At 46.7% G+C, this 27692-nt stretch overlaps 1 protein-coding gene across 1 annotated transcript in view; it reads left to right on the top strand.

The window, feature by feature from the left end:
- Positions 1-27692, top strand: part of MRPL13 (mitochondrial ribosomal protein L13) — a 298977-nt gene that overhangs the window by 37487 nt on the left and 233798 nt on the right. The window contains exon 2 of the mRNA XM_069621562.1: positions 11918-12041. Within this exon, the coding sequence (XP_069477663.1) occupies positions 11918-12041 (124 nt within the window). The remainder of the gene's footprint in view (positions 1-11917; positions 12042-27692) is intronic.

Below are 27692 nucleotides of genomic sequence, written 5' to 3'. Positions count from 1 at the left end.
AAGGTTGATTGAATCCTCCTATTTCCACATCCAAGATTAAGGTTGATTGAATCCTCTATTTCCAGATCCAATCAGCCCATTGACACCTTTCTACATACATACCCTACACTTACTCAGTTTGTTTATTAACTGCTGCTCATACTTATATTTCACTGTGTGTTTCATACTTTGCTTATGGCCTCAGCCTGGGAGCCTACCTTGTAGGCCGCAAGGGAGGTAGATCTGTCATCCATTTCATAATCCTCATCCAGCAGGAGCAGAGGGGTATTTTATTATCTAAACTGTTGCTCCCCTAAAACCCAGCAGTGGGGAATTTGTAAATATAAGGAGCAGGCACCCTAAATAAATGATCAGATCTCTGTTCGAAGGACAGCAAAAGAAAAACGGAGTATGTGTGGGGCACTGGCGATTTCTATACATCCCAAGAAAAGGGGATGTGACCTAAATACATTAAAAAAACAAAGGCGGCTCCTCCCATATACGTTGGTGTCTCCATAGTTAAGTACTGGGATGAGGAGTAGGAATGTGGAGGTAATTAATGGTATGGCATGGAATGCAGAAGGTTGAATCCTGCCTTGGAATTGCATGGCTTTTTCCACTCCCTTTACACTGTGACATCTAGTTAAGTGTTAAAAGTAACATTATTTGCTTATTCAGCCCTCACCTGTCATGCTTTCATTCTGAAGGAAGGACGGTTGACTGTTGCAGAACACTAGCCATCCCAACAAATGTTACTTTTTCATTTTATTGCTTATAATGCAAATTTAGCTCAAGAGCAGCAAAGCGATTTACATCGGGAGGGTACCAGCATCTGCCTTTTTGAACGGGAGTGCAGTACTGTTAGTGGAGGGATAGAGGGATTTTTATTCGTCCAGAAGGTATTGTAACAAACCCCAAGTCAATGCTTTACTGTTAACCTTCAACCAAACCATGAAGGAACTTGCAGACATACATGCCCCCGTGCCCCCATGAAACGCTGCCCGCACAAGAGTTAAATACTCTGCCCTGTTATACCAAACAGCTGACAAACGCACTATCCGAACACAAGAAAAAAGTGGTGCACATAAGCAGGCACTTATCACTGAAGCTAAAGCTGCTATTACTCCACAACTATTGCAGCAGCCGTTAACAAGAGTGAAGCCCACCTTGTGCTCCGACCCATCCCGTTGCTGACCTGGTGAAGCCCACCTCGTGCAAAATAACCATGGACAACCTTCACACCCCTCACCCACAAGGACCTTGCTGATACTATTGTGTCACTAAAAACTACCTAAAAACGACCTAAAATAAGGGTGATTTCCTTCCATCCGCCATCATGAAGGGTTTCTCAAGATCCATCCTTGACCTCTACTCCAAATAGTCAGTGCCTCCCGCGATCAGGGCATCTTCCCAAACACCATAAAAGCGGGATTCATCCGGACACTCAGGGCTCGAAATTGAGGGGAGATGGGAGCAATTTAGCTCTTGCTTGTAGCATAGCAGAGCCTGTTTAGCTTGACACCAACAGCAGCTAGGAGTTACTTTTGGCTCACCAGGCTAAATGATGCCGAACAAACACAACTATGTGAATTCCACTCTTGTGCATTTTGGAAAATCTATAAATAAACATTTGGACAAATCTATACAACATTTTAAGCCTAAAGAGTAATAATAACTTGAAAAAATTATGTATTTTTCTCGGGAGGATAGCTCGGGGGCAACGGGCTCGCCTTGGAAGCAAGACGACCTGGAGCAACACAGGTTTGATCCCCAGGTCCGCATTAGAAACCTCTGGGTATTAAGCGCGTTATAAATAACCTATCATATCATTTGCAAATTGTGAAAATTAGATTTGTGGAATGCTATGTACTATCTCCTCTTTCCCCAGTGGTAGCTCCTGGTCACTTGTCAATGCAGGATACCCAGGAGCTGCTTTTCCAACCTTAATTTCGAGCCCTGCCACACCTCAAAAAAACACTCTAGGCTGATTTACTGACTATTGGCCGATCACTAGTCTTCGGTTCATTGGTAAAATCATTAAGAAGGCCATTGCCAATGTCACGGAAGGCACATAAATCACACCTGCGACTCGAGGACTGTCCAGGGGTTGTTTTTAAAAATGTTAGAACTTCGAGCCGTCTCTCTTCTTTGTCCCCCGTGGGTTGTCCTCCCTAGCCAAGGCGTCTGTAATTCCCAGGTTAGTGCTATCTACTGGTAACCCCTAGTGTCTTATAGCTGCCTTTGCTAATCATGGCTCCCTAAGTGCTGGCTATTTGAACTCCCTCAGGGACTTTGTAACTTTCCCTCTTACCATAGGTTAGCCTTCTAATCGGGGTTGTTCCTTACACTTACCCTGTTGGACTTAAGCAAGTTCACTCCTGCTCACCTTTCCCCCTCTTCTCTCACTGTCGCACCTCCACCAAACTACACCCAGCACTCTGCTGCACCTCCAAGGCTGCACTCCTAGGTATCACCACCACCCTTTGATGTAACTTCTCCTTCCACACTACTAAACTACCTTCCTCCCACCACTACACTCCTCCTCCCCCTACTTCGCCAACACCCGCCTTTTACTCTGTATCTTTCACTTTACAATCACTCCCTACACTATGTGATGAATCAGTAATGATTCCCCCAGAAAACCTGGCCTGGGACCCTTCTCATTCTGCCTGGGAAAGGCAGATGCTTTCTGATCCCGACCCTGGGAGTGGTGCTCTGCGGGAGGATCACATGAGGGGGGAGCAGGCCAGGAGGAATGGGAAAATCGCTTGTTCAACTTCCCTGAAGACCCCATCCTTCTAATGGCCTATTGCAAAACCAGAAGTATTTGGAAAAAAATGATTTTTGCATTAGGGACTTAATGCTCGAAGTACTCCGATGAAGAAGAGGGCTGAAGAGGAACAAGACTGTAAATTGCAGCTTGTTAATGGGAATGACCGCACCCGAGGGCGACTGGGAGGCTTAAAAGGCCCCCTCAGGTGCAGGTCATTAGGATGCAGAAGAAGCAGAGCCGTAGTCGTGGGTGGAGGATTTGGGCACTCTCAATGTTGCAGCAGAGGCAGAGACTGGAGGTGAGAGAAGATTCCGGGACTACGGTCTTCGCCTCCAAAAGCCTCGATTGCAGAGGTAATGCAGCAGGAAGTGGTAAAGAAGGAAGTTTGTCCCCCAGAGGCCAGTTTTGCAGAGGCTGTGCAGCGGGTAGCTTTCCTTCCCATAAGGCTATCTCCGGTGGCCAGCGAGCACCAGAGAGCCTCTGGAGCAAAGTAAGCTGTGTGCGCAGGTGGTGCGGTCTGAAGCAGACAGGGTGCTGGATCATCAGGAGCAGCTGAAGCGAAGGACCTGCAAGCAGCGAGGGAAACGGGTGTGCATGCCTTACCCGGCAAGTCCAGCAACTGATTGTGAGACCGGAGCGCTCTGTGCCTGTCAAGTACCTACTGCACAAACTTTAATGGTAAAAAACACTCGCGTATGTGTAAGAGTAGAACAAAGGGCAATTTTGAATACCGAACTGGCAGAAAACCTACTGACTGTGACTTTGAGCAAGAGAGGTTATTTAAAACCCAGCAATCCAATGGGGGCAATGCTTCTAGAACTTCAGGCCAATTACCATTACCCCAGCCCAAGGAAGTAACATCAGGACAATTTAAAACCAAAAAACCTTGCCAAAGTCGACAAGGGGAAAATTAGGGTTTTGAAATTGGTAAAGCTGATTGCCCATATTTGAAGTAGTATATAACAAAGGCTGTGATAGACCCACATTGCCAAAGCCAAGGAAAACACAGATTAAAACCATATTATTGTCGTTGTTCGGTTGATGAAGAGTTGGGGAAACAAAAGTGGCAAGACGGCTTCCTTTCTTAAAAGGTTATTCAGAAGGAGAGGAGCATAATTTACAGAGGTGTTGAAAACAATTGTGAATATTTCCTTTCCTGAAGAACTGCTTAAATTCTGATGTTGCAGTAAAGTTGTTGAAAGCTGATCTCAACCACAGTGGCATTTGTTTGTAAATTAAACTGTCCGTGCAGGGGACTCAAACAGAGGATGTTGGAAGTATTAGGCCTGGCATGGGATTAAACCATGTGTGATTGAAGTAGCAGGCTTGGCATGGAAATAAACTAGGTGAAAGTTGATGAAGTGGTGATTGCAAATTATCCTGACAAACCTTCATTGCTGAAGCAAGACTTGTTTAAAAGATTGCAGAAGTGTTCTATATTTTCAGACTTATATTCTGTTGCAGAAATATCCTGGCAAAGAGGATGGATGTTAAAACTGAGGATCTAATGAAATATATTTGGTTTATTTGAAGTGGATTGCTTTGAGCTTACTATTACAATTGCAAGAGAAAATATCCTTTGTTGAACAATACAGAAGTGTTGGAACCTTTTGTTGTCAAGTTCAAGTCACAAAGAACTGTGTTGGGAATTTTGTTACAAAATAGGATTTCCTTGTTTCTTTTGGAACTGTGGAACAGAATCCTGCTTGAATCTGGGGAAGGGAAATTCACCCAGATTATAAGGTGAGACGGGTACCATATGGTGAACGTAATTGTTATATTTCTGTTGCTTTCTAACTGCCATGTGTTACTATGTTAACCTAAGACTGTACCAATAGAAGCCATCAGATGTGAATTAGGACTTGTATCCCTGACCACTCTGTGGAAGATACGATGTAGTAAACTGTATATTAAGCTCAAGCTTACCCAGAAGAACCGGGAAAGCCTATTAGGTATGATAGCATTGACTATGGATAATAGGAAGCAACACCAGCTAATGTTGAAATTGCAATACAAAGTACAGCTATTCTTGCAGGATATCGGTTTAACTATGCCACAGGAAGAAATGGAAATACTCAGTTTTCATGTCCAGCTTAAAAGAAAGGCAATGGAGTGGGATATGGTTAATACTTTGGGAATATTAAGTAAAAAGAATCTATATGAATGCTATAGTAAGCAAGGTTTTAAGATGGTGAAACCCTGTCATTATTTATTATTTTGTAATCTGGATTTTTTAAGATTCATTTTGTAGATCGATTTTCATATTTTACCCTGGGTATGAGTATATTGGGGACTGGACTTTGGTACCCTATGAAGAAAGAATCTGATTTTGTAAGCAAGAGGTGGAAACGATCAGACATCTACTAACATCATATTATTGTTTTAAAGGACTGATATTATAGGGCATATAAGTATTTGGTCTGTGACATCAGAATGATCTCTACTGATCAATTTTGGGCTGCTATTTATGCGGCGGAAACATCACTGTATGTAGGATCAGCTTACTATATCTGGAAAAGAGCACTTTTCATTGCATAATGTATGATTTGTATAATGGTTTTAACTGTTTTATGATCTGTTTTGAAACAGATGTGTAAACTTTGTGTTTTTATATGAAATATTTGTGATTTTAATGTGTGCATAAGGTTTTTAGTAACCAATTGGCACGTTAAATTAAAAAAAAAAGATTTATGTTTAAACTCAGGATCTAATGAAATATCTTTTGGTTTATGCGAAGATTGCTTTGATCTTACTATTACAAGTGGAAGAGAAAAGACAATACAGAAGTGTTGGCACTTTTCAAGTTGGAGTCACACAGAACTGTGTTGCAACGTTTGTTCAAAACATTTCTTTTGGAACTGTGGAACAGAATCCTGCTTGAATCTGGGGAAGGGAAATTCACCCAGATTATAAGGAGAAACTGGTATCATATGGTGAACTTGTTATATATGTGTTGCTTTTGAACTGACATGTATTACCTTGTTGAGTTACTGTATGTATGAGTGTGAGGGTTGGAAACCTTTTGTTAGAGTGTTTCCTTTAGGCAGTGAAATACTTGTCGGGGTAACGATAGTGAAGCGTTTATCCAACCTTGAGTTAATAAAATGGCATCTTCTGAAAAACCTTCACAAAGTTGTCCACCTCACATTTCTGACCCCTCACAACTAACTCCTGCCACACAAATGCGGCGGTATCCTCACCTCTGCTTTCCTGCTTTGACGTGTGATGCTGTGGCTGCTCCGTGGTGCGGTCTTGGATGTCTTTCTGTTCGGGTGTTCGCACTTGAGAACCCAGTGTATGTTGCTGCAGGGTTTCTCATAAGCAGGGGAGAGATGTTCTTGATTTTTGTAAGCCAATTCTAGGACAAACGGAAAGAACCTGGCAGGTATTTTGGCAAGGAGGTAAGGAGGTAAGGAGGTATGACAAAGTACTGAAACACATCCTGGCACAAAGAGCAGGGTTGGCTGGCTCTGGGTTTCTGTCCGGTATCCCACCCCCTCCCCATCTGAGGACTTCATACCCCCGTGTGACAAGGTCAGAGTACTGGTCTTTCACACCAACTAACTCCATGACCAGAGTAGCCAACATGTCTTGCTCTTCTAGATTTAAAACCAGATGCTGCACGGAAACTGCCAAAATCCAGGTCATGGATGATGCTTTCTAAATCCTGCCTCTTGATCCTCCTTTGACCTCTCTGCCATGTATGACAGGGTCGACCACTTCACACTAGTTTGAATGTGGCTCACAGGTGTTAGACTGGATTTTTAAACTCTGGCCTGGTGAACAGAGTTCAGGAGGCCAAACTAGTTATAGTGAACAGGGACAACTGTGGGAGCTGTAACCAAACCAATTGAGGTAGCATGGACAGTGGTCAAGGTTAAGTCTTAGGAGTGAATGTGTGTCACGCCGCCCGTCCTGGGGTCTCCTTACCCGCTACGGCGCTCCCCGTCCTGGAGGCTGTATCCTCGTTTTCGGGTCCGGGGGTGTCCTGGGTCCCGGGCGCTTCCGGGTCTCCTACGCGCACTACTTTGCGCATGCGCGGGCGCCCGCTCTCCGCTCTTCGCGCATGCGCAGTGCGCAGGATGCTCGATTCTGGAGGGTATGCGGCTCAAGCCTCGTTGTGGGGTGTCCGATGCCTGGGAGACGGCACGGCTTGCGTTGCAAGCCTCCCAGGTGCTGGCGGGCCTATTTAAGGAGCCCTGATCCTTTTCCAAACCGCGTCTCAACGCGGTTTGTTCGGATCGTGTCTTTGCTGCCTTGCGTTGTATCCCCGTTGCCTGTTGCCTTCCACCTTCCCTTGTTCTGCCTGGGGGACCCCTGCCTTCCTCCTTCCCTTGTTCTGCCTGGAGGACCCCTGCCTTCCACCTTCCCTTGTTCTGCCTGGGGGACCCCCTGTCTTCCACCATCTCCTGTCGCTCTCCTTCTCCCTCCTTCCTTCCTGCCCCAGAGGTTCCGCTCGCCCTCCTTGGTTCTGGTCCCAGCTCAGTCCTTCCTGTTTTCTATTCGCTCTGAGTCTACCCCCACTAGTTCCGTGCTCCTCTCCTTACCAGCCTGCTCTTCTTACTTCCTTGTCTTCGTCCCTGGAGGGACCGTCCTGCTTCCAGTCCCCGGACCTGCCTTCCGTCGGAATCCCACTAAGGACCCCGGACTATCTACTCAGAGGCTCCCCCTGCCAGTGCTTGCACTGTCCTGACGCCACTCAATCAGGGGTGAGCCAACCCGTGGCGTTGGGAGCCGGCTCACCTCCAATCCGGTTCCATTTGGGCTGGTGTTGGGCTGGTTCCCCGCGCCATCAGTCACGTCTATCCGGATCATCTGACAGCCTGGCCTCATCACCAAGGAACCCAACCGGACGAACAGGTACGCAGCGTTCTCGTGACGCTATTTACAACAATGTGGTAAGGGGTCCAACACAGTGAGCAATCAAGGATTACACTTAGACAGGTAAGGCAGGCAAGTACAACAATACTTTATTTATGGCCAAAGAACACACTATGAAAAATAGTAAAATACATATATACAATCCCAGTGAGTTAGTGTCAAAACATTCAAATCACCCCTCCGCATCCACCAGATACCTGAAAGGGAGGAGAAGTAAATAATTATTACACCAACAGTCCACAGGAATATCAGCCCTAACTTGTAAAGTCCATCCCCAAGTTGTATGGGGCCTTGTACCCAGCAGTTCACAAAGTTTCCAATAGTTTTAAGGAGTGAATACGACTGTTTTCAGCTTTTGGAGGGCTTTCTGCATCAAGTTTTGCCAAAGCGAAACAGTTGTAAAAGTATCAAAAGTTGTTCAAACTTTTCAAGGGTGAAGATAGGGGGGGCCGTTAAGTATTGCTACAACTTACCAACCATAGTCTGTTTTGTTCCAGATTTAGGAGGTCATTGGAGGGTTGCCAGAGGTTGGTTTTCCTGCCTTTGGTTCCGGTCGAAGAAGCCCAGGAGCTGCGGGTGCAAGAAGAGTTCCGGTTGGGTACAGGAGCTTGGTGAAACTTTTCGACGAACAATACAGCAGGCACAAGGACAGGACTCTTCATATCAGTCGGCCAGATGCGAGAAGGCCAGTTTCAGGGACGGGCACCATTGCACGGCGACAGCAGGGGCCACAGATGTAGAAGTTGGTCCTCTGTCTCTGGCCCTGTCTATGCTAGGATGCTGATGTTTCGCAGGAAGGACTCTTGCGTGACAAGCTGATGACCCTTTTAGTTCTGTGAATAAACTCTTCTATCGTGGTAGCCCAAACTGGAGCTGGTCCGTCCACTGGATGGTCCAGGAACACTTTCGAAGGCTCCAACTTGTTGAGTTACCAGATGAAGACGAGAACGTTTGTTCCCACCACTTCTAAGGGTCGAAGCACCCATGAAGGTCTTCAAAGATCTCTAGCCAGACAGGGTTCCACCAGGACGGCAGCAAAAGTTGGTTGCCAAGCCTTCTCAGGATCGGTCCATGGGTCTTCTGAAGTCTTTACGGCTATGCAGGATACTTGACTCCTAACAGGATCTCTGTGGAATGGCTGCAGGACTCCTCTTTTTAAGGAAAACCTCATTGAGCAAAGAAACTCAGCCCAACCAATGAAAAAAAATCAATCTCTCTCTCTCTCTCTCTCTCTCTCTCTCTCTCTCTCTCTCTCTCTCCCTCTCTCCCTCTCTCTCTCTCTCTCTCTCTCTCTCTCTCTCTCTCTCTCTCTCTCTCTCTCTCTCTCTCTCTCTCTCTCTCTCTCTCTCTCTCTCTCTTTCTCTCTCTCTCTCACATGCATACACTCTAGACATACAGAAACCAGATTGTGGCTAGGGATCAGCCAGTCCCAACCCACTTCCTGGCTTCCAAACACACATAGCATGCAGTAGCACACAAAAGCAAGGCTTTCCCAGGCAAATGCATGACCATAAAAGGATTTTCCTTCTCTGATCTGATTCAAGAATAATGCAAAATGGCCAAAGAACAAGCGAAAAACCTGGCACTGCCATATTAGGACACTAGCCACAGTTAGTAGCCAAACGCAGTAAAAATAGTGAACAAAAGAACTGCTGCCACCAGCTTTTCTTTAGGTACATTTAAAGTAACCAAAAATCCATGTGAGTGTAGTCTCGGGTCATACCCCATTGCACTGCATTGGAAGATGCATTGTGCAATGTTAAAAAGTTACCCAAACGGATAACAAAAATAAAATACTAAGGGAAACAGTTTCCCAGTACTGACAGTCTGATGGACTAGTCAGTTTTCCCATAACATATGAGAAAAAGGTCAGGGGAGTGAAGCTGATGCACTGCAAAAAGTCAGGGCAAAGTGCAAAAACAAAAGCAGTTTCCGGGTCCATAAAATATGAAGGGCAAGTTGCTCCAAGTGAGAACTTTCGTAACGGGTATAGTCCACAGCTGGGTTGATTCATGACTTTTGTCAGATGCCTGGCTGTCCAGATTGATAATTTCAGATCTGTACCCCACCCATTCAGATCTGTACTGCACCCATTCACCTGTAGGGTCTCACAGGGATCATAACTCTCTTGTGATCCCCAGTCTCAATATAAAATCACTACGGTTGTTTCTCAATGAGCTCAATGTCTCACTTAACCAATATACCATTGATACCGAATTACCCTTCAAAGTGAATTGTACTCGAGAAATGAAATGCCTCTGATAATGCCTCTCCTCCATCCAAGCTTGGATGATCAGCACCTACCTGAAACACAATTCCACCAAATGAAATGTGTTGTACTGGTCAATCCATTGAAACAGGAGGCCATCCAAGCGCGGCTGAATCAGATGCACCTTAATGGATTCACACCTCAGTGGGCCCCACTTGCCAAAGGACTTGGGTTCATTATTGACCACAATCTTCCTTTCAGCAACATATCAACAAAAAAGCCCAATGTATCTGGGATCAACTAGCACTCATCCAGAAGATAAAAGCCTTCCTCTGAACAAAGGATTTCAAAATCACGTTTCAGGCCCTAGTAATCACATACATCGATGCAGCGAAAATCCTCCTCACTGGTGTTCGGGCCACACACATGGTCCCCTTTAGAGCCTTCCAACACACCCCTGCAAGCCTCATAAAAAGAACTAAGAAATGTGAGCACATCTCCCCCATCCTAAGAGAATTTGGGTGGCTGCCCTTCAAAGTCAGGATACTCTTCAAAACTGCTTGCATCGCTAGGGCCGGGAGGCTAGCTCGGGGGCGACGCGTGAGTCTTGGAAGCAAGACAACACAGAGCAACACGAATTCTAATCTCGGTCCCTCATTTAGAGACTAGTCTCCAGTATCAAGTGCGCTGTAAAAGATTAATAATTTATAAGGCAACTAAACTACTCTGGGAACATTAGCCTACCTAGCCAAAAAAAACTACGGGTCTGGTGGAATGTGCTCCTTTTAGGAGTCGGACCGTTGCAAAGCTTTTGACTGAGTTGGCACAGAAAGAAAACAAGCATTGGCAATGCCAACAGTTTTGGCTTTTGTGTAGATCTGTGAAAGGTATTTGCCAGGCATTGTCATAATGATACGAACATGCCATTAATGGTAACAGCTTGAAAATGGAGCATGTTGCTGGGCAAATGATAGCAGCGCCTTGCAAATGCCTATTTAATACCCATACAAAAGCCCAAACTGTTGGTTTTGCTATTGCTTGTTTTTAACAGAACTTCAGTGGAGGACACACATACTGGTTATACATCAAGTGGCTCAAGGCAGCCCCGTTTTAACACAATATAACACCTGCAGTGCATTTACAGCACCAATAGAACCATTCGCTCTCAGAAGAAGACTGCTTTGTAAAATCCCTGGCAGGTACTTTGAATGCAAAGTTTGATTTTAAGGCTTGGTAAAGTTAGCTCAAAGAGATCCCAAGAGGGTGTGTTTTGGGCTCTGATGGGTAAGAAGTGGGTGGGAATGGCCATAGGAATTAGCATGGCCATGGGGAGTCATTGTTGGCGCTCTGAGGCCCATGGGCGGGTAGCGCTCTACAAATAATTAATAATAATGGGTGGGTAAATAACCAAACGCCCACAAGCAGTGTGTCCCTCGTAAACCATCTCTCCCTAGTTGTGTGGGACTAATACATTAGGTTCTGTTTATAGGTTGTGTTAAAGCGCCACCTTGGAGCTAAAACTAAAAACAGGAAATGTGCATTCTCTTGCGATGAGCCCGTATAATGGAACACCTTCCCGGTAGCAATCGGGACCGCTCCAATGCTCTTGCAGTTCAGGAAGGCGCTCAAGACCCTGCTCTTGAGGTACTACCGAAGCGTCAGTTAGGACCTACTACTCCGTATTTGCCACCCCTATACTTTGGGATATCGAAGATACTATCATGTGTAACCTCCCATTCTACCGGCCTCTGTTAACCTTAAATTACTTGTACAGTGCTTAGTATCTTCCTAGTTAGGTTTGTACTATATATGCACAAATGCACCACCATACAGGTCTGCCTTCTTTCAATACTTAGGGTGGGAGTCTCATCGTAAACGCTCTGAGATGGCAATGGAAAAGCAAGTATCTTAAATGGCACCTTTTTAGTCCATTAAACTCCTAAAGTTATTTCAATGCAGATTAGCTTACTTGGAGGCCGCCAGGCGTTTGATCGTTTGAATGTGCTTATTTGTATTGGTGCCTCACTTGTAAGCTTTCTCTATTTCATGAGGACTAACCTTCCTTCTCTTTTCAGCAATGGGCCACCTTTTCCAAGGTGTGGTACCTCATAGATGCAAAGATGCAGCCACCAGGGAAAATAGCGGCCATGTGCTCCATCCGGCTGCAGGGGAAACACAAGCCAATCTACCACGCTCTCAGTAAGTAGCAAAAGATTCGTGTCACGCTTTTTTCTACACCACAGATATGGTTTCTCAGCAGGTTGCGACGCTCATGGTGGTTTCCATCATCTACACGTGGACGATTATCACTCAGCATGGTGGGGGTGCAGCCTCATTCCTTTTTCAAAGTTCACTGGAATTTATTTCCCCGAGTACTTAAGGGGTGAAAGGCACCCACAGGCAGGACTGACTTTCCACAGGAGTACAGTTTGGACTGGCAATTTATTTCTCACAACTATGCAGAAACATGCCCTTATATTAACTCGCATAGTGTGATGCCTTGGGCGCACCAGGCGTATTCTCTGCTCTGTGATTCTCAGCGAAGATTGTTGTTCAGTGTTGAATATCCAGCTGTGTGGGACTTTTATTAGTCTATGGGAGAAATCGGACGATCTCTGCAGAGTGGAATTTCATGTGGAGGGAATACAGCCGTTTAGTTAATGTGGTGATTTAATGTAGCAAACGTCACGTTATAATTTGGGGTTAGCTGCTCGGTATTTTAATGAGAAGGGCGTACCTTTTTTAAAAGGGCACGTTTCTGCGCCTTAATAGAATTCCTAGGCGATAAGACAGTGTGTTTGCTCCCCAAATTCCATGAACCTTTGAGGAACTAGACGCAAAGCCCATAATCTGCGCGTTCTCAGCTGCTAGAGTCATGTTATCCTGGTAGGCAATGGGCAGCACCCGTAGCAATCTAGGAAGCGGAGGCTGTTGCAATAAAAGAATCGTTTCTTTTTCTGAGGCCTGCTGCTTTAAGTCCACAATACACGTTTGTTGTCTTTGTAGGGGGCGTTGGATGAAGGGTCGTTTGGAGGTGACCTTTTTCCACTCTGGTCATGTCTCTGTTCCCTGAAGCTGTGCCCTCTGTGTGCAGAGACAATGGCAGCTTTGTGGTGATAAAACTAGAATGCCACAGTGACGAGACAATGGGCACAGGAAGGAGTGCAGTGAGCTTTGAATGGACACATGCATGTACTGCAGACCATTATCCCCAGTATCTCTGTGCTGATGTGAATTTCACAGAAGTGAGAACACACTGGAGCAAAAAATCGAACCACCACTTTCCAGAAAATGTCTGTATTGACTTTTCGAAAAACTTTTTAGTGGTAGTTTAAGGACATCCAACGAAAAACCGACGCTGCCCTTTCCAACTTAATGTATTATAAGGGATAATGGAAGGGGAGAAAGTATTTTGCTGGGATCCCTCTTCGGTCAAATAGTCGGAGCTTGCTGCATACCTTCGCTGGAGGCAAGTGACGCGAACAGATCAAGAATTCTCTCCAAGCCTAACTGTAGCGTTCAGTCTCCTATGATGCCTTAACTTCAGCAGAGAACTTGTAATACTTATACTCCTACGTCCCGTCCCCTTTCCTCCATACTTGTGGGACATCTCTCCATCCTGTGGGACAGGACCGGAGCACTTTGTAAAAAGCATCCACATTTTTTTCAAAAATGTGTCCCTCCTCTCTTTCCTGCACGGGGCCCGGCCCGCCGCCGTAACCCCGCCCACCTTGGCTCCGCCCCGCGCATCGCCCATCAGTCCTTTTCTATGCACGATCGGGGCCGGACGCACTTGCATCCTCGGAAGATTTTCTTCCCTGTTTTCCTCTCTGGCTCTCGCTAGCGTTCGTTTACTAGTCTGTCTATGTCTGTTAAACTAGATTTTCCAGACTGTTCATCGTGTCAACGTCGCTTCGTGAGGGCGGATCCCCATCCTCTTTGTTTAGAGTGTTTGGGTCCGGAACACCGTTGGGAATCCTGTTTTTACTGTGACTCCCTTTCGGTCCGGGCACTTCAATGTCGGTTGGAGCGGAGGGAGGAGGTGTTCCGACGAACTCCTCATTTTCAGGCGTTCACCGACGAGAAGAAGAGACGCCCGGTAAGTTCTTTACTTTTCAGAGCACCCCGACCGGGGGATACCTTCCCAGGTTCCTCTCGGGCCAGAAGGGGCATTGATCGCTCTGTTACCGGGTTTCGCCCTGAGGTGCCTGTCGGGCCTAATAATTCTACCTGAGTTTTCTCCGAGGGTCTCCGTTAGGGGCCTGTGTACACCGAAGTACGCTCCGAGGCCCCCCCCTGTGGGGGATGTTTGTAGGCCCAGTTCTACTGAGTCGTGGGGTACCAGAGCTTGCTCTGAGGCCTCTTTCGGCTTCCCTCAAAAACAAAACCGGGGTGCGCCCCGAGGCCTTGGCTGGGCTTGTGGTTTCCGAACGGATGTTCGAGGCCCGTGCTGATAAGGCTTTTACCGGGACTAGGTCCGAGGTCCCTCGTACAGAGGCTAAGGCTAACAACAGTTCTGAGGGGCCGGGCAAGGCCCTGTAGATGAAAGCGGTTGCTCACCGTTCCCGCTCTTGTGGTGACACCGGATCTGTTGAGGGGGCAAAGAAGAAAGGTTCTTCTTTTACCGGCAGTGCTGAGGCCCTTCCTTCGAAGGCTCAGTTGGCGGTTGGTATGTCGCAGAAACATTCCAGGCCTCATAGTACCGACTCTGCCGAGGTTCCTTATGTCAAGACTAAAATTAAGACCCCTGACCCATCGACAGGGACCTCTGCCTCACTTCCTCACGTGCCGCAGTTCCCCTCAGATGAGGATAAAATGGCGGCCATTTTAGGTACTACAACTACGCTATCGGCCCCTGGTGTAGGGTTCGGTCCTTTGGGTGAACCTAAGGTCCCTTGTGCGCATCCTTACTGGCCGGTTTATGAATGGAACGCCCGGATGCCTCTTCCGCACAATGTTTCGTTGCCCACGGGGGCGGCTCCCTTGATTTATGTGGATACGTCGGTGGAGGGGCCGGTGTGGCACTCTTCTCCGTTATGTCCCTGGATTTGTCCATCTCATGAGAGGCCTCCCCAGGTACCGAAAAAATCTCCTGAGGACGCCTTTTTTTCGGTAAATTTCAAGCGCTTATGCGCACCGACCCCATGAGGGGATATTTCAAAGGGCTTTTCAAGGAGATATGTCCCCCTGCTCTTCCGCCTTTGCAACCATTGTGCCCAGTGGGCAAGGTAGTGCCTGACACGGCGCAGCAGGATCCTGACCTGTCGATGACCCTCAAGGCGATCAGGACAACAAGGACCTTCCCCGCTCTATCAGAGCTTCCATGACCGGGTGCTGAACATGAGTTTCTTAGATGTTTTGGTGCCCGAGGCACCCGCTCGGCAGGAGGGCGTGCTTTCTGGGGCGTTCACCTTGTCTCCCTTGGAGCGTACCGGCCTGTTCCTGCAGAAGGACGTTCTGGCCGAGGTCCGAAGAGTTTGGGAAAAGCCACACTCGGGACTTTTTGTCAATAAAAAGATTGACGCGAGGTACAGGCTGCATTCTTCGGAAAAGTGGCCTTGTCTTGTCCGCCTCCCTCCTCCACAGTGGTGGCTGCGGCTACGTTGCAATCCAGACCTGCAGCATCCTCTTCTGCGACGGCTACCCAGGTCTTGGGAAAGGAGGACAAGCTCCTGGACTCCCTAGGGAGGAAAATCTTTGCCAATTCGGCCTTGCAGCTCAGGCAGGCCAATGCAGAATTGATTTTGGCGGGAGCTAACATGCAGATGTGGAAAGGTCTGTCGGAGTTTGAGGAGCACATTCGGGTCGAGAAGTTGGAAGATTTCAGAGGTGGCCTTTCCGATGCCAGGGTCTTGGCCCAGGATCTCCTGGAGGCTGAGGCTCATCACGTAGACACCTCGGCTCTGGGCCTGATGCTTGGGGTTGATACCTCGCGACAAGCGTGGCTGCATGCCACTAAGTTTTCGAAGGAAGTGCAAGACAAGGTACTGGACCTTCCATTCGATGGTAAGGAGCTTTTTCACTCTTCTACTGATGTAGAGCTCACCAAAACCAAGGATAGCACTCAGACGGCTAAATCATTGTCTGTTCTGGTTAAAGCTCCTTTCAAATCCCAGAGACCGTTGTCGCAAAGTCGACCTTCCTCTGGTTTTAGGGGCTTCCTCGACCGCAAATCTCGCAGAGTGGATACTCCTGCGAGGAATAACCGCCGTAGACAACAGCGTACGCGTTTTTTCTCCCGCTCCTCAGCCTCCTCATCAGGTTCAGGTGGCACCACCACGGATAAGCCCGCCAAATGAGGGTTTTCCACGCTCGCACAGGACCCCGGGGGGAGGACGCATTGCGTCTCATTGTGAGGCGTGGCAGACCATCACAGAAGACAGATGGGTCTTGTCAGCCGCTCGAGCGGGCTTCCCCTTACCTTTACCGCCTACCCCACCCCTCAACCCTCCTTTTCAGCTGTCGGGCTCACCCTCCCTCAAGGCCAAGGTTCAGAAACTTTTGCACCTCAGAGCTGTGGAACCCGTTCCCTTTGGGGAGCGAGGGGAGGGCTTTTACTCCAGGCTGTTTACGGTGCCCAAACCCAACCAGGCTGGCCTGCGCACCATCCTAGACCTTTCCCAGTTCAATCTTTTCCTACCCCAAGAGAAGTTCAAGATGATCACGCCCGGCCAGATACGCTCCTCTTTGCAGATGGGCAATTGACTCAGCGGTGTTGATCTTCAGGATGCGTACATGCATATCCTGATTTGGAATCCACACAGGAGATACCTCCGCTTCTCTTTGGGAGAGGAGCACTTCCAGTTTCGGGTGCTTCCTTTTGGCCTCAGTTCGGCGGTGCATGTCTTGGTACAAACATAGCCATCTTGGTAAAGTAATCAACTACTACCCAGATAGTGTTGTAACCGTCCACCAGAGGTAGTTCCACGACAAAATCCATAGAAAGCATCTTCCATGGGGCATCAGGTATAGGCATGGGTGGCAGCAGGCCCACAGGTTTCCCATGATGATGTTTGCACTGGGCACAAACGGCACAACTAGCTATGTATTCCCTTACATCTTGGTTCATAGAAGGCCACCAGCACCATCTTCTCAAGAGGTCCAAGGTCTTTCCAACCCCTGGATGGGCTGCTGTAGCAGCATCATGACACCACTGCATGGCGGTACGCCGGGTATCATCATCTGGCAAAAATATCTTACCCTGTTTATAGGGTAGTGAGTGAACGAGCTCCAAACCAAGGCTGGCAATCTCGGAAGGATGGTTACTCGCCCAATCCTTGATGGCTACGTTTAATGAGGGACGTAACGTGCAACCACACACCACTTGAGTAGGCAGTAACAGGGAGCCGTGAAGGTTGGAAGGAGTCGGAGGTCCATGAAGTCGAGAAAGGGCATCTGCTTTTGAGTTCAAGGAACCGGGACGGTAGGAGATGATGAAATTGAACATCGAGAAGAATTCATGCCACCTAGCATGGCGAGCCGTGGTGCATTTTACCGACTGCAGGGCTAAGAGATTCCTGTGATCAGTAAAGACCTGTACCGGCTCGGGAGAGCCCAACTGATCCAGTAAAACCGAAATCAGAGGGATCGGATATTGGTTTTTGATTGTGACTGCGTTCAATGCCCGATAATCGATGCAAGGACGAAGGTCTCCCTCCTTTTTTGGGACGAAGAACAAGGGGGAGGCAGCAGGTGAACGAGAAGGGCGTATAAACCCAGAGTCCAAGGACCGCTTAATATAGTCCTTCAAAATCAAGTCTTCCCTTGGGGTCAAGGAGTATATGCGTCCTGAAGGTACCTTGGCCCCTGGGACCAATTCAATAGGACAGTCGTTAGGGTCTGTGAGGTGGAAGCACCTCCGCCCCCTGAGCATCGAAGACATCCTTGTATTTTTGGTATGCCACAGGAAGCGTAGTATTGATAACTGCCCCTACGGTATCAGCTAGCTCAGAGAGAACGCGGCCTGGATTGACCATCGCAAGGGTTGTCAGACAATGACTCTCGCAGAAATCAGAGAGAAAGCACACGTCCCCTGAACACCAGTCCACGGAAGGATTATGCAGCCTGAACCAAGGCAGACCTAATATAAACCTGAACTGTGGTGCGGCAATAAGATCAAAGGATATGCTTTCCTGATGACCACAATCCGTGGTCATGACCAGATCGATAGTGCGTTCTGTCACTAGCCCAGAGACCAGGGAAGAACCGTCAACCGCATTCACCATTTCAGGACAAGATTTAAGGACAATCGAAAGACCCAATTCCCTCGCATAGGAGGCATCCACGTAATTCCCTGTGGCTCCGGAGTCCAATACCATGCTAACCTCCTTTCTCTCAAGACCGGAGGCCGTGAGTGACACAGCTAGACGATAAGGGCTACACAAAGGGGGATCTGTAGATGAAACACCCGGCGTCTGGATCCCTTCAGTCACCGGGTTTTGGCGTTTCCCTGTTTCTTGGTAGGTCTTTTGGGGCATTCCCTGAGCAAGTGTTCAGATGCTCCACAGTAAAAACATAGGCCGTTCTTTTTACGGTGTTCCCTGATTTCTGCCGATAGAGGGTTTCTCAGAGCCCCTATTTGCATAGGTTCAGAGGATCCCGAAGCAGGAACGGGAACAGAAAGAGAAACCGGAGGAGCTGTTCTTTTCTCTCCTTTCCTTGCTGCCTGTCGAGAATCGATCTGAAGAACCAAATCCAATAGCTCGGGGAATGTCTTGGGTATCAGTGGAACCGTAGCTAGGGTGTCCTTCAAGGAATCAGACAAGCCCTTATAGAAGAGCGAGGCCTTCTTATCTTCGGGCCAACCGGTCTCTGCCACCAGTTGGTTAAACTTGGCCACGTAGGCTAGCAGAGAGAGACCGCCTTGTTGCAAATTGAGCAGTTCTAAGTCAGTAGCCTGTGTAGCATAACGTGTGTCAAAGACACGACTCATGGCGTCTATTAATGCGTCACAATTATATAGAAGATGGCTCCCTTCTTCCAGCAGTGGATTCGCCCAGGCGGCCGCAGTGCCCCCTAAATGGGACAACAAAAATGCTGCCTTGGTCGTTGCATCAGGAAAAGAGGCAGGACGACAAAGAAAGTGCAACCTACACTGATTCAGGAAGGTCCTGAATGTTTTGGGGTCTCCATGGAACCGTTCAGGAGGAGCCAAGGGAAACTGGGCCGTCATATAAACAGGTCCCGTGCCCTGTTGAGAAGGGAGAGGAGCTGCGTCAGGGATACCCGCCAAAGGAGCCGCCTCGGCCCCCCGAGGCGACAAACCTGCTTGCAAATCATCTATGCGCCGCTGCGTAGCAGTATGGGCAGCGGTCATATCATTGCGGAGTTCGGCCACCAATTGCAAAATGGTGGCCAAAGTCTCATTGGCATCCATTATGGCTTCTGATTCTGTCAGATACCAGAGTGGCCCTCGTAGTGTAGCCGATGAGTTCTTCTTCCCAATGTGCCCCTCTGGTTTTGGTTAAGAAAGAACCAGAGCAATCTATTGGGGAAAAGAATGGATGCCGATAGAAGTCCCGGAGTGTCAATGGAACAACTCAGGTCGAGACGCGGGATGTCAAAGGAGGACTGGAGATGAATAATACAACAGCTATTCGAAGCCGGACCTGCAAAGGTGAGATATAACAACACACCACAGCAGCAAGATTTGAGTTGTGTTATACCAAAGATTTACCATGCAAAGCGAAAAGGGAGTTAAGTAAACGTACCCCACCAGTAATAGTAAGAAAAAGATACACAAGCCACTCCCCTTCTTCCACCAGGTTTATCAGAAAAGGTTAACCGCTTACCGGTGGTTTCGTACCAGGAGAGGAAATTCACACGTAGGCAAGATCCAAGCAATCCACAAAGTAGCAGTCCAACCTAGCCCGACGGCACGAGGACGGTAGTACACACAGGGAGTCTCTAGTCCGTGTACCAATTCTAAGCTCCAAAGTTCCAGGTAAGCGGGAGAAAACCAGAAGTTCCAGGAACAACAATCCGAAGGTGGAAAAGCGTATGCAGACGAGGTCTGGCCTGAAGTAACGTGGCATCCAAGGAGCAGGCAAGAGAAGTCCAGTAGCGGTCCGTGATCAAGATACCAGACGAGGCAATTCAAGGCAAGGCGATAAGAAGAGCAATCCAATAAACAATCCGCGTCGGGGAACCAAGGTAATCATAAACTGTGGGGAAAAAACAGGGAAACAAGGACAGGAACAGAGAGAACAAGATAACTTTTAGACAGATTTCGAAACGCCACTAATCCGTGATCAGAAGCACCGACCTAGAGGGAGGAGGTGCTAATAAGGAGGCAAGTCACGTGACAACACAGCGCGCTACTCGGCGTGATCCCTGGGAGGAGTAGAGCGGACGCCAGCGTTGCCATGCCAATTTCCAGGCACCAGGTTTCGCGTTTCTTAAAGGGGCACGAGCCCGTAGTTTCGAACGGAACGAGTGCCCATACATAACATGATCCTCCCTTACTTGTCCACCCCCAGGGTCAGGATCCAAAACCTGAACAGAAGATCCCTGGCAGGTAGATGTGAAAGTACTTTCTGAGAAGAACAATCAAGAACTAGTTGAAGAAACATTTACAAGCAGACCAGGACTAGAGAGTCATTCTCCTGGTGTTTAAAGAAGAACTTTATTGAACACTTTATGCTTTACTTTGGTAGTGGCAGGGCTAGAGCAGTTTGTTGGGGACAGAGGACGGTTTCCACGTTTTTGGTTTACTTGCATCCTGACGAGCTCCTAGGTTATTCTAGGTTGAGGCAGCCCCGCACCCCCAGAAGTAGGGAGAGATAGATTCCTTACTTAATAAATGTTTATAACCAAAAATGAAACCAGGTTGTCAGCCTCCTTACTCCAGCTCAGCTCGCCACACATCCTAATAACAGGGTGCAGGGATGCAGCTTGGTGGCGTCCATGCAACCCCGGACTTGGGAAAATCTTTAGCACTGCTCCAAAGGTTAGCCAATTATGAGCCTCTGGGTGGTGGGCAGCTAATGTCTATAGTTTGGGGGTCCTGTGCCAGACTGTTTCCTGCCTCACCTTTCCTCAAAGACTATTAATTCTGGAAAAGAGGAGCCCACACTAGGACCCCCGTACAACGCCTGCAACCCTGACAGCTCACTGGGTAGCATTGAGGTGAGCCGCTAGATGCATTCCCAAACAAAATTGTGTGTCTATCTCGCTGCTCTGAGGTATTGTTCCTCTCATCTGGTCTTGGGATATTTTTTCTTTCTCCCCTCCTTGGTATATTGTTTTTTTCTGCTCACCCTGGGGAATGGCATCTCGTGTCCCACTTTGGGATCTTTGTTCTTACACCCTACACCAAGGTTCTGTTTCTTCTACCCCTCCTTGGGGTCATGTCACTCTCACTGGAGGTCTCTGGTCCCTCACCACCTCTTAGGGTCACTTGTCTCCCACCTGGTCTTGTCGTCTTTGCTCTCTCACCCCTTCTTGAGGTCTCTGCTCTCTCTCCCTCTATCTAGTGGTGTGACCGGGCCGCTCCGCCCTACTCCCTGGGACAACCGTGCCTTGTTTGTTGTAGAAGCATTGCTCGTGAGGGATGTCTTATCAGCTGGCGCAGAACCACGGTTTGGGTTCTCGTTCATTTCTCTGTTTCTGTTTGGTTGCTTCTTGCCGGTCTTTGACGGCTCGTCAGTGCTGTGACTTGCAGGTGCCAGTCAACCACTTCTGGCGTGGTCGGAACATCCTTTCTCCTTCTGTCAGGTCTCTCTCGCTCTGGACCGCCTTGGAGAGCAGCGCTCCATGTGCTCTTTGGCATATTTGTGTACAATGCCTTCTAAGTAGCCCTGCAGGAGGGTATCTAATCTTTCCAGGATTTCCTCCTCTTGTGTCTGACTCCTCAGGTTCTCCTCCACATATTATGGTGCTCATACAGCCTTTTATTGCTTCAGGTAGAAATGCGATTGGACAATCCGTTGAATCTCCAGTTCACTTAGTGAGGGTGTTGTAAAAGGGTCAGAAAAAGCGGCAGACATTTCTAAAGGGCCGTGAACATAATTGCCCTGGTCAATCCCCATATAACCAACACACACATGGGACTTTTCACTTGAAGGATGATGAAAAAAAACCTTTCTGGGGATTCCTTGTCCTCTGAGGGGGAGACACCGCCCCAGTGGGATACAGCTTGCTCTTTTTCCCTATAGAGTGTTATGCATAGCGGGCTCACCTCCCTAGTCCCAAAGGGTGTGGCCCCTTCTTGGTTTGAGGGGCAGGGGGTGGATGAATTCACTGGATTCATTGCAGGGGGTATATGTGGAAGACCAACCTTAGTGATTCCCCACCTGAATTCTTCTGTTTAGGCTAGGTCTGCCTGAGGGACCTTGCGAGAGCCAATGTACACCATAACTGGAAGTCGGCGCACCATGGGTTAAAGCAGAGCTATGAATAAAATTAAAGCACATGCAGTCATTCCCAGAGACTGGGCAAGTTAGCCACGGATTTGATACATTTACTGTCGGAGAAACTGAACTCAAGCTATCATTTTCAGGAAGTACCAGAACAATCCTGCATCAACCTTCCCCAACCACCGAGACCTCCACTCGCTGAGACCGCAGTACCGTCTAGCGTGAGCAAGTTGGACTCCTCTCTTCTTCCTTTTTCATTCCTGTATCCAAGAAAGGGAACCGGGCAGATCTCTGTAATTATCGGCCCATTACCTTGCTAGATGTGCTTACGGAAAATCTTGGCAGCTCTTTTATTAAAGCATATTGTGATCTGGGCAAATAACTTTGGTAAGGTTAACGTGTGCCAATTACGTTTTAGGAAGAACTTGTGAACTGCCTCGAATGGCATTATTTTGAAATTCTTCCCAACAATTGGTCTAGTCTAAACGTAAAATTATCCGTGCAGCATTTATAGTCCTTAAGGTCAATAGAAATAGATTATGATGGAAGCTATCTAAATATAACCAGAAAAGTGATCAGTGGAAGATTTTGAATACATTTGAAACACTGACACTGCTCTGGGCAACCTTCCACACCACTGTCTTCTAGCCTGTTTGCACCATTGCAAAAAGGAGTCCAGCCATATGCAAATCAGTCATTTACTTCCACCAATAGGAGCCTCCCAGCCCGAACTGCTAGGCCAGGTCCCCTCTGCACAGAAACACAAGCAACCCTAAGCTATCTAAATAGCATATCCCAATACACTTTCAGCTCCTGTGATTGATTTCCACACAAATGCACCTGTCCGGATTCGTCTAAATGTGTTAGAAACCTTATCTGGCTCCATCTGCACGTTTAATGGCCTGAGACACGGCTTTGTTTTTGCCCCAAACAAGGAGAGCGATTGTTCCCATCAAGCATTATTTATAGTATTTGAGACAAATGTCTACAATGGAGCCAAAGCAGTCATTGGTTTAGTCAACTCTGCTACGAAGAAGTAATACATACATCTTCATATTACAGCATGCAAAAGTAACAATAAAGTGATACAAAATATTAAATGTCTAACAAAAGTTCAGAAGTATTTTTCCTTTAAAAAAAAAAGGAACAGTACTGCTCATAGAGGAATTTGAAGCAACACATGTACATCAACAGTGAAATGAGACATCCAAATTATAATATAAGAGTCATAATGAATGTACACGCACATGAAAAACAAAAATTCAATCAACCAAACAAAAAATGTTATGGCGAGGGACATCCACACACAAAATATTGGATGTCTGAAGTCACCAATAGACTTCAATCCAACCCCTAGTCACCTATGGGGGCCCTTCCTAAAAGCCGGAAGGATAGGGCAGCTTATCTAGATCTCTCTAAAGGTGAGGTGGATACACATCGAAGGTCGTTTTGGCCCGGCACTGTTTAGCCTGCATATTTTTGACCTGAGGGAATTGAGTGTTTCAGCCTACCTTGGGAGAGAAAGAAAAATACATTGGCTTGTCTACGCTTATGATTTAGTCATTATGGACTATACAGTGATATGTTTTCAGGGGTCTCAGGGTGGCATGACCTCTTTCGTGACATAGTATTACATGGTAGTAAATGAGGCAAAGTCCAGGATACTTGCCTTTTCCAAGATTGGCAAACCGTGTTCTTTATATATGCAAAGCTGATCAAATAAATATATAGGTGATTGACCAATTCACTTACCTAAGCTATTGGCTAGACCACTTATTGTTCTCTAGCACCTTGAAGCGTCTCTTGTGCTAAATGGAATTACCAATAAAGATCTCGGACCAAATAACCAGACAGACTCAAAGAATATGGCAAAATACTATTTTATTCCCATTTAATAAAGCAGGGAGAACTGAAAGACATCGGACTGATGCATGTACACTTGCACACACACTTGTTTTATACAGGGGTTTTATACCCCAGTGTATGTCACCTATGATGTCATCCTATGTGGTAAATCATAAAACCTATCAAGGGGAGGGGTTGGTTAGGAGAACATATCTACTTATAGAATAAGGATGAGTGCATCATTGGCTGCCCCTTATCTGTAGGACCCGCCTTCAATTACCTCTAAATACATATAATACTGATTATAGTGGGCAAAATGGCAATGGATTGGTGTATGTAAAATTGTATGTTGGGTCAGCCCATAGACTCACTGATTGGTGGGCATTCTATCTCAACCTTGGACCTTCGGCTCTTTAGCAGGACGTAAGCAAAACTAAACCTAGGTGCTTTGAATTGCATCAGATTACTCCCCGTTCGCCCAACTAAACCATCATCCCTCATCGGTCGGCCATAAGCCAAAGTCTTCTGTCTGTAGTTGACCTTGTAGCCTGCTCACTGTCCTGGTACATTTGAGGGAGTGTGAGCACACCACTATCTTCATCTGAGGCTCTTATCAATAGCCCTTGTCTTCAACTTCTAAATCACGTTTGAAGAGACCACGAATTTGTCCATTTCGACCTTCTGTTTACTCCTATTTAATTCAGTTATGCTGGGTGCTGTTTCTCATCTTGGCATCTAGACACTTGCTCATTCTACTTTTAATTGGCCAAAACTTTGGCTATTACAGATGTTTTCTTCTTCCTTACTCTAAGAGGAATGTCTCACTTTCAAGGCATATCATAATAATTGTAATACTATCCATCTACCCCCCTTGTGTCTCGCAATTATTCCTTAAAATAGTTTTCTTGATCCCAGGCCAACAGAGACTCATTGCTGTTTTGTATGCTGTTTTGCACACGAGGCTGTTCTCCAGCGTCTCCTGATTCTGCAGCATTGGTCCGTTTCGGAGGTAGCTTGGTTGTATTTGGCGTGGGCCGGTGTCCATTTTCCTATCATGGTCGTCCTTGCCACATTATATATACCTCTATAGCAAGCTTCTATATGTCTCTTCTACCTGGCGTTACTGCGTATTTACAGTAATTGGTCAGTAATTTACTTCATTCTTCTTTGTATCCGCGATTACTTTATCTTTAGGTACATGTTTCTCTTGATGCTTCAGTTAAATTGTCGCTCATTGTTTCAGCATAGGTTTGTATATCTTCTTTATGACATCAATCTGCCCTCATCAGGTTTTCCTTGGCGCTCCACGATCTCCATAGGTGTGTGCTGACATCCTTCTATGCGGCATCCTTCCACACTTTCAGTGCAAGGGTACATTCTAAATGGCTGTCTGAGTGCATGACATCTCTCATACATTTGATGCAGTATCAGGATAACACAGGGGGTCCCAGTCATAGCCCTTCCTCTGCTGTTACAATATGACGCTGCTGTGGTGGCATGCACTAGTGAGAAAGCTTTCACCTGCTCGTCTAGATTGCTGCTCCTCTTTTTATTCAGCAATAAAAACCAGTTTTATACTTTTCATCTCAATTCATATTAACCAGAAACATGGGAGATATTCACTCCTTTCTGTGACCTGTTATTATAAATCGAAAGTGATTCCACTCTAACTTGCAGCTCTGAGATAATTCACATGGAAGCTAAGCTTAAATGGTACATATTGGAGCTATGGAGGCTGGTCCTGGGCCTACCTAATTAAATACCTATTTCGGTTATCGGGTATGAGCTGGGAACAATTGCACAGTGGAAATCACTGCAATTACACTTTAAAATATCTATTATCCCTGAGCGCTCTCTGTTTCATGACATTAATCTGGCCGTAAACAACGCTACATCTAGCACAGCCACATCCTTGGAACTAAAATGTAGGGGTCTACTTAGCAGTCCTAAAATTAAATTGGAGGAATGTGTGCCTAACCCAGATTTATCCAAAAGGCAGTGTTGATCAATGGGTGTATTACTCGTGATAGAGTGCCCTTATATACCCTATTTGCTTGGATGGGTAAGTAGGAGTAATCTAGATGTGCCTTACCATCTTACCTTGTTACATTTCCGAAACCTTTTATGAAAATTAAGTTTGATATGTTCCCAACCTTATAAATTGTAGGACTGAGGAAGTTGATTTCTAGATGTAAAAGGTTATGCAGATTAAGCAATTTGGTACCGGAAACGCTACAATACTGGTTTATTGAATATCATTCCTGAAGAATACATTATTTTAAGCGCTTTTTACTCTGATGTACAGGAGAGAATTTCTGGTCGAGAATCTTATTAGGCCCTCACTTAGAACTTCAATTGGCAGCTTTTCATTTTGCGTTGCATGTATTTAGTCGTGGGGAATTTTTACTGTGAATGATATTATGAATTTGATCTTATACTGGATGGGAAACCATTCTCATATAGTCCGTGTGATTGTTTATTTATGAATTTACTTGTGTGATAAAATTATTACATTTGTGTAAGATTTGTTTACAAACCATTTCACAATAATAAAAAAAGGAATGCTCTCTTCTACTGCATTCTTCCAGTCTCCCTGCTCCTGGCTATGCCCAGGAGTTCAAGGTTGCGACCCAAGACGAATGGGGCTCTGACAACGCTTTTTTGTAGAAAACCGCACAGTACGACCCCTGTAGCACTGGAAACATTTCTTGGGTGACCAGGCAGCGTTTTGATGTGCTGTATTCCAGCATTGCGGTTCTACCAAGGTACTCTTTAAGCTTGGGCTCACTGCTGTAAGGGAGGCATGGTGTCACAAGTATGACACTGACACAAAAGTTACACGTTTCAAAACCTTTTATTAGATTTTTGGGGTTTATAGCTATGATGGAAGTAGTCTCTACCATCCAATAATAAAGAAAACAGTCCTAGTCAGTCTGTCCAATTGAAAGGGTCTGTACTAACAAAACCTAATGCCTGCCCTATCTATTATACAAAAAGACTGTAAAGGGGAATGTGTATGCAAAGAGAGGTCCGTGTTATAACATAAAGGATCAGTGTGGCTGAGTCGGCTCTCCTCCCCACGTTGGACAGCACAGAGTAAGGCAGCCCGTAAACAGGATGACTCACTCTAGCTCAGGTTATGTCATGATGGCTACCCCCAGGCATCAGGACCAAGCCCATCAGTTCCGGGAACAGGCATCCAGACACTTATTAAAACACCAGCAGCCCCGGCTGGGGGCTGTTTGGGTTCAGTCCTGGCGCCTTAGGCGCCAGGCTCATCATAGAAATCAGTCCTGGCGCCATAGGCGCCAGGCTCATAGACTTTACTTACCTGATGCAGACCATGCTGCAAGTGAGTCCAAGCCAACGTGAGGCCTGGATGGGACTATTTTATTATAGGGACTATTTTTTACTTGGGCGTGGTTCTGGGGAACTTCTTACCTGGAACTACTTTGGAGGCTATTTAAACCACGCCCGAACAGCAGCACACGCTTTGCGTTATTCTGCATCCAGCAGCGTAACGCTCACCGTGCCTGCAGTCGGCATCCAGTCTTCTGCCACGCCCGCCTCAAATCTGGAGCTCCTAAAACACAGAGGAAAGAAAAGGACAAGGTTAGAAAATGAGCTATTTTCGAATTCCTCACCTGAT

This window comes from Ambystoma mexicanum, chromosome 5q (assembly GCF_040938575.1).
Source record: "Ambystoma mexicanum isolate Mex_15411 chromosome 5q, UKY_AmexF1_1, whole genome shotgun sequence".
NCBI lineage: Eukaryota > Metazoa > Chordata > Amphibia > Caudata > Ambystomatidae > Ambystoma > Ambystoma mexicanum.
Note: the sequence above shows the minus strand (reverse complement) of the source record. Positions and strands in the feature narration are given on the sequence as shown.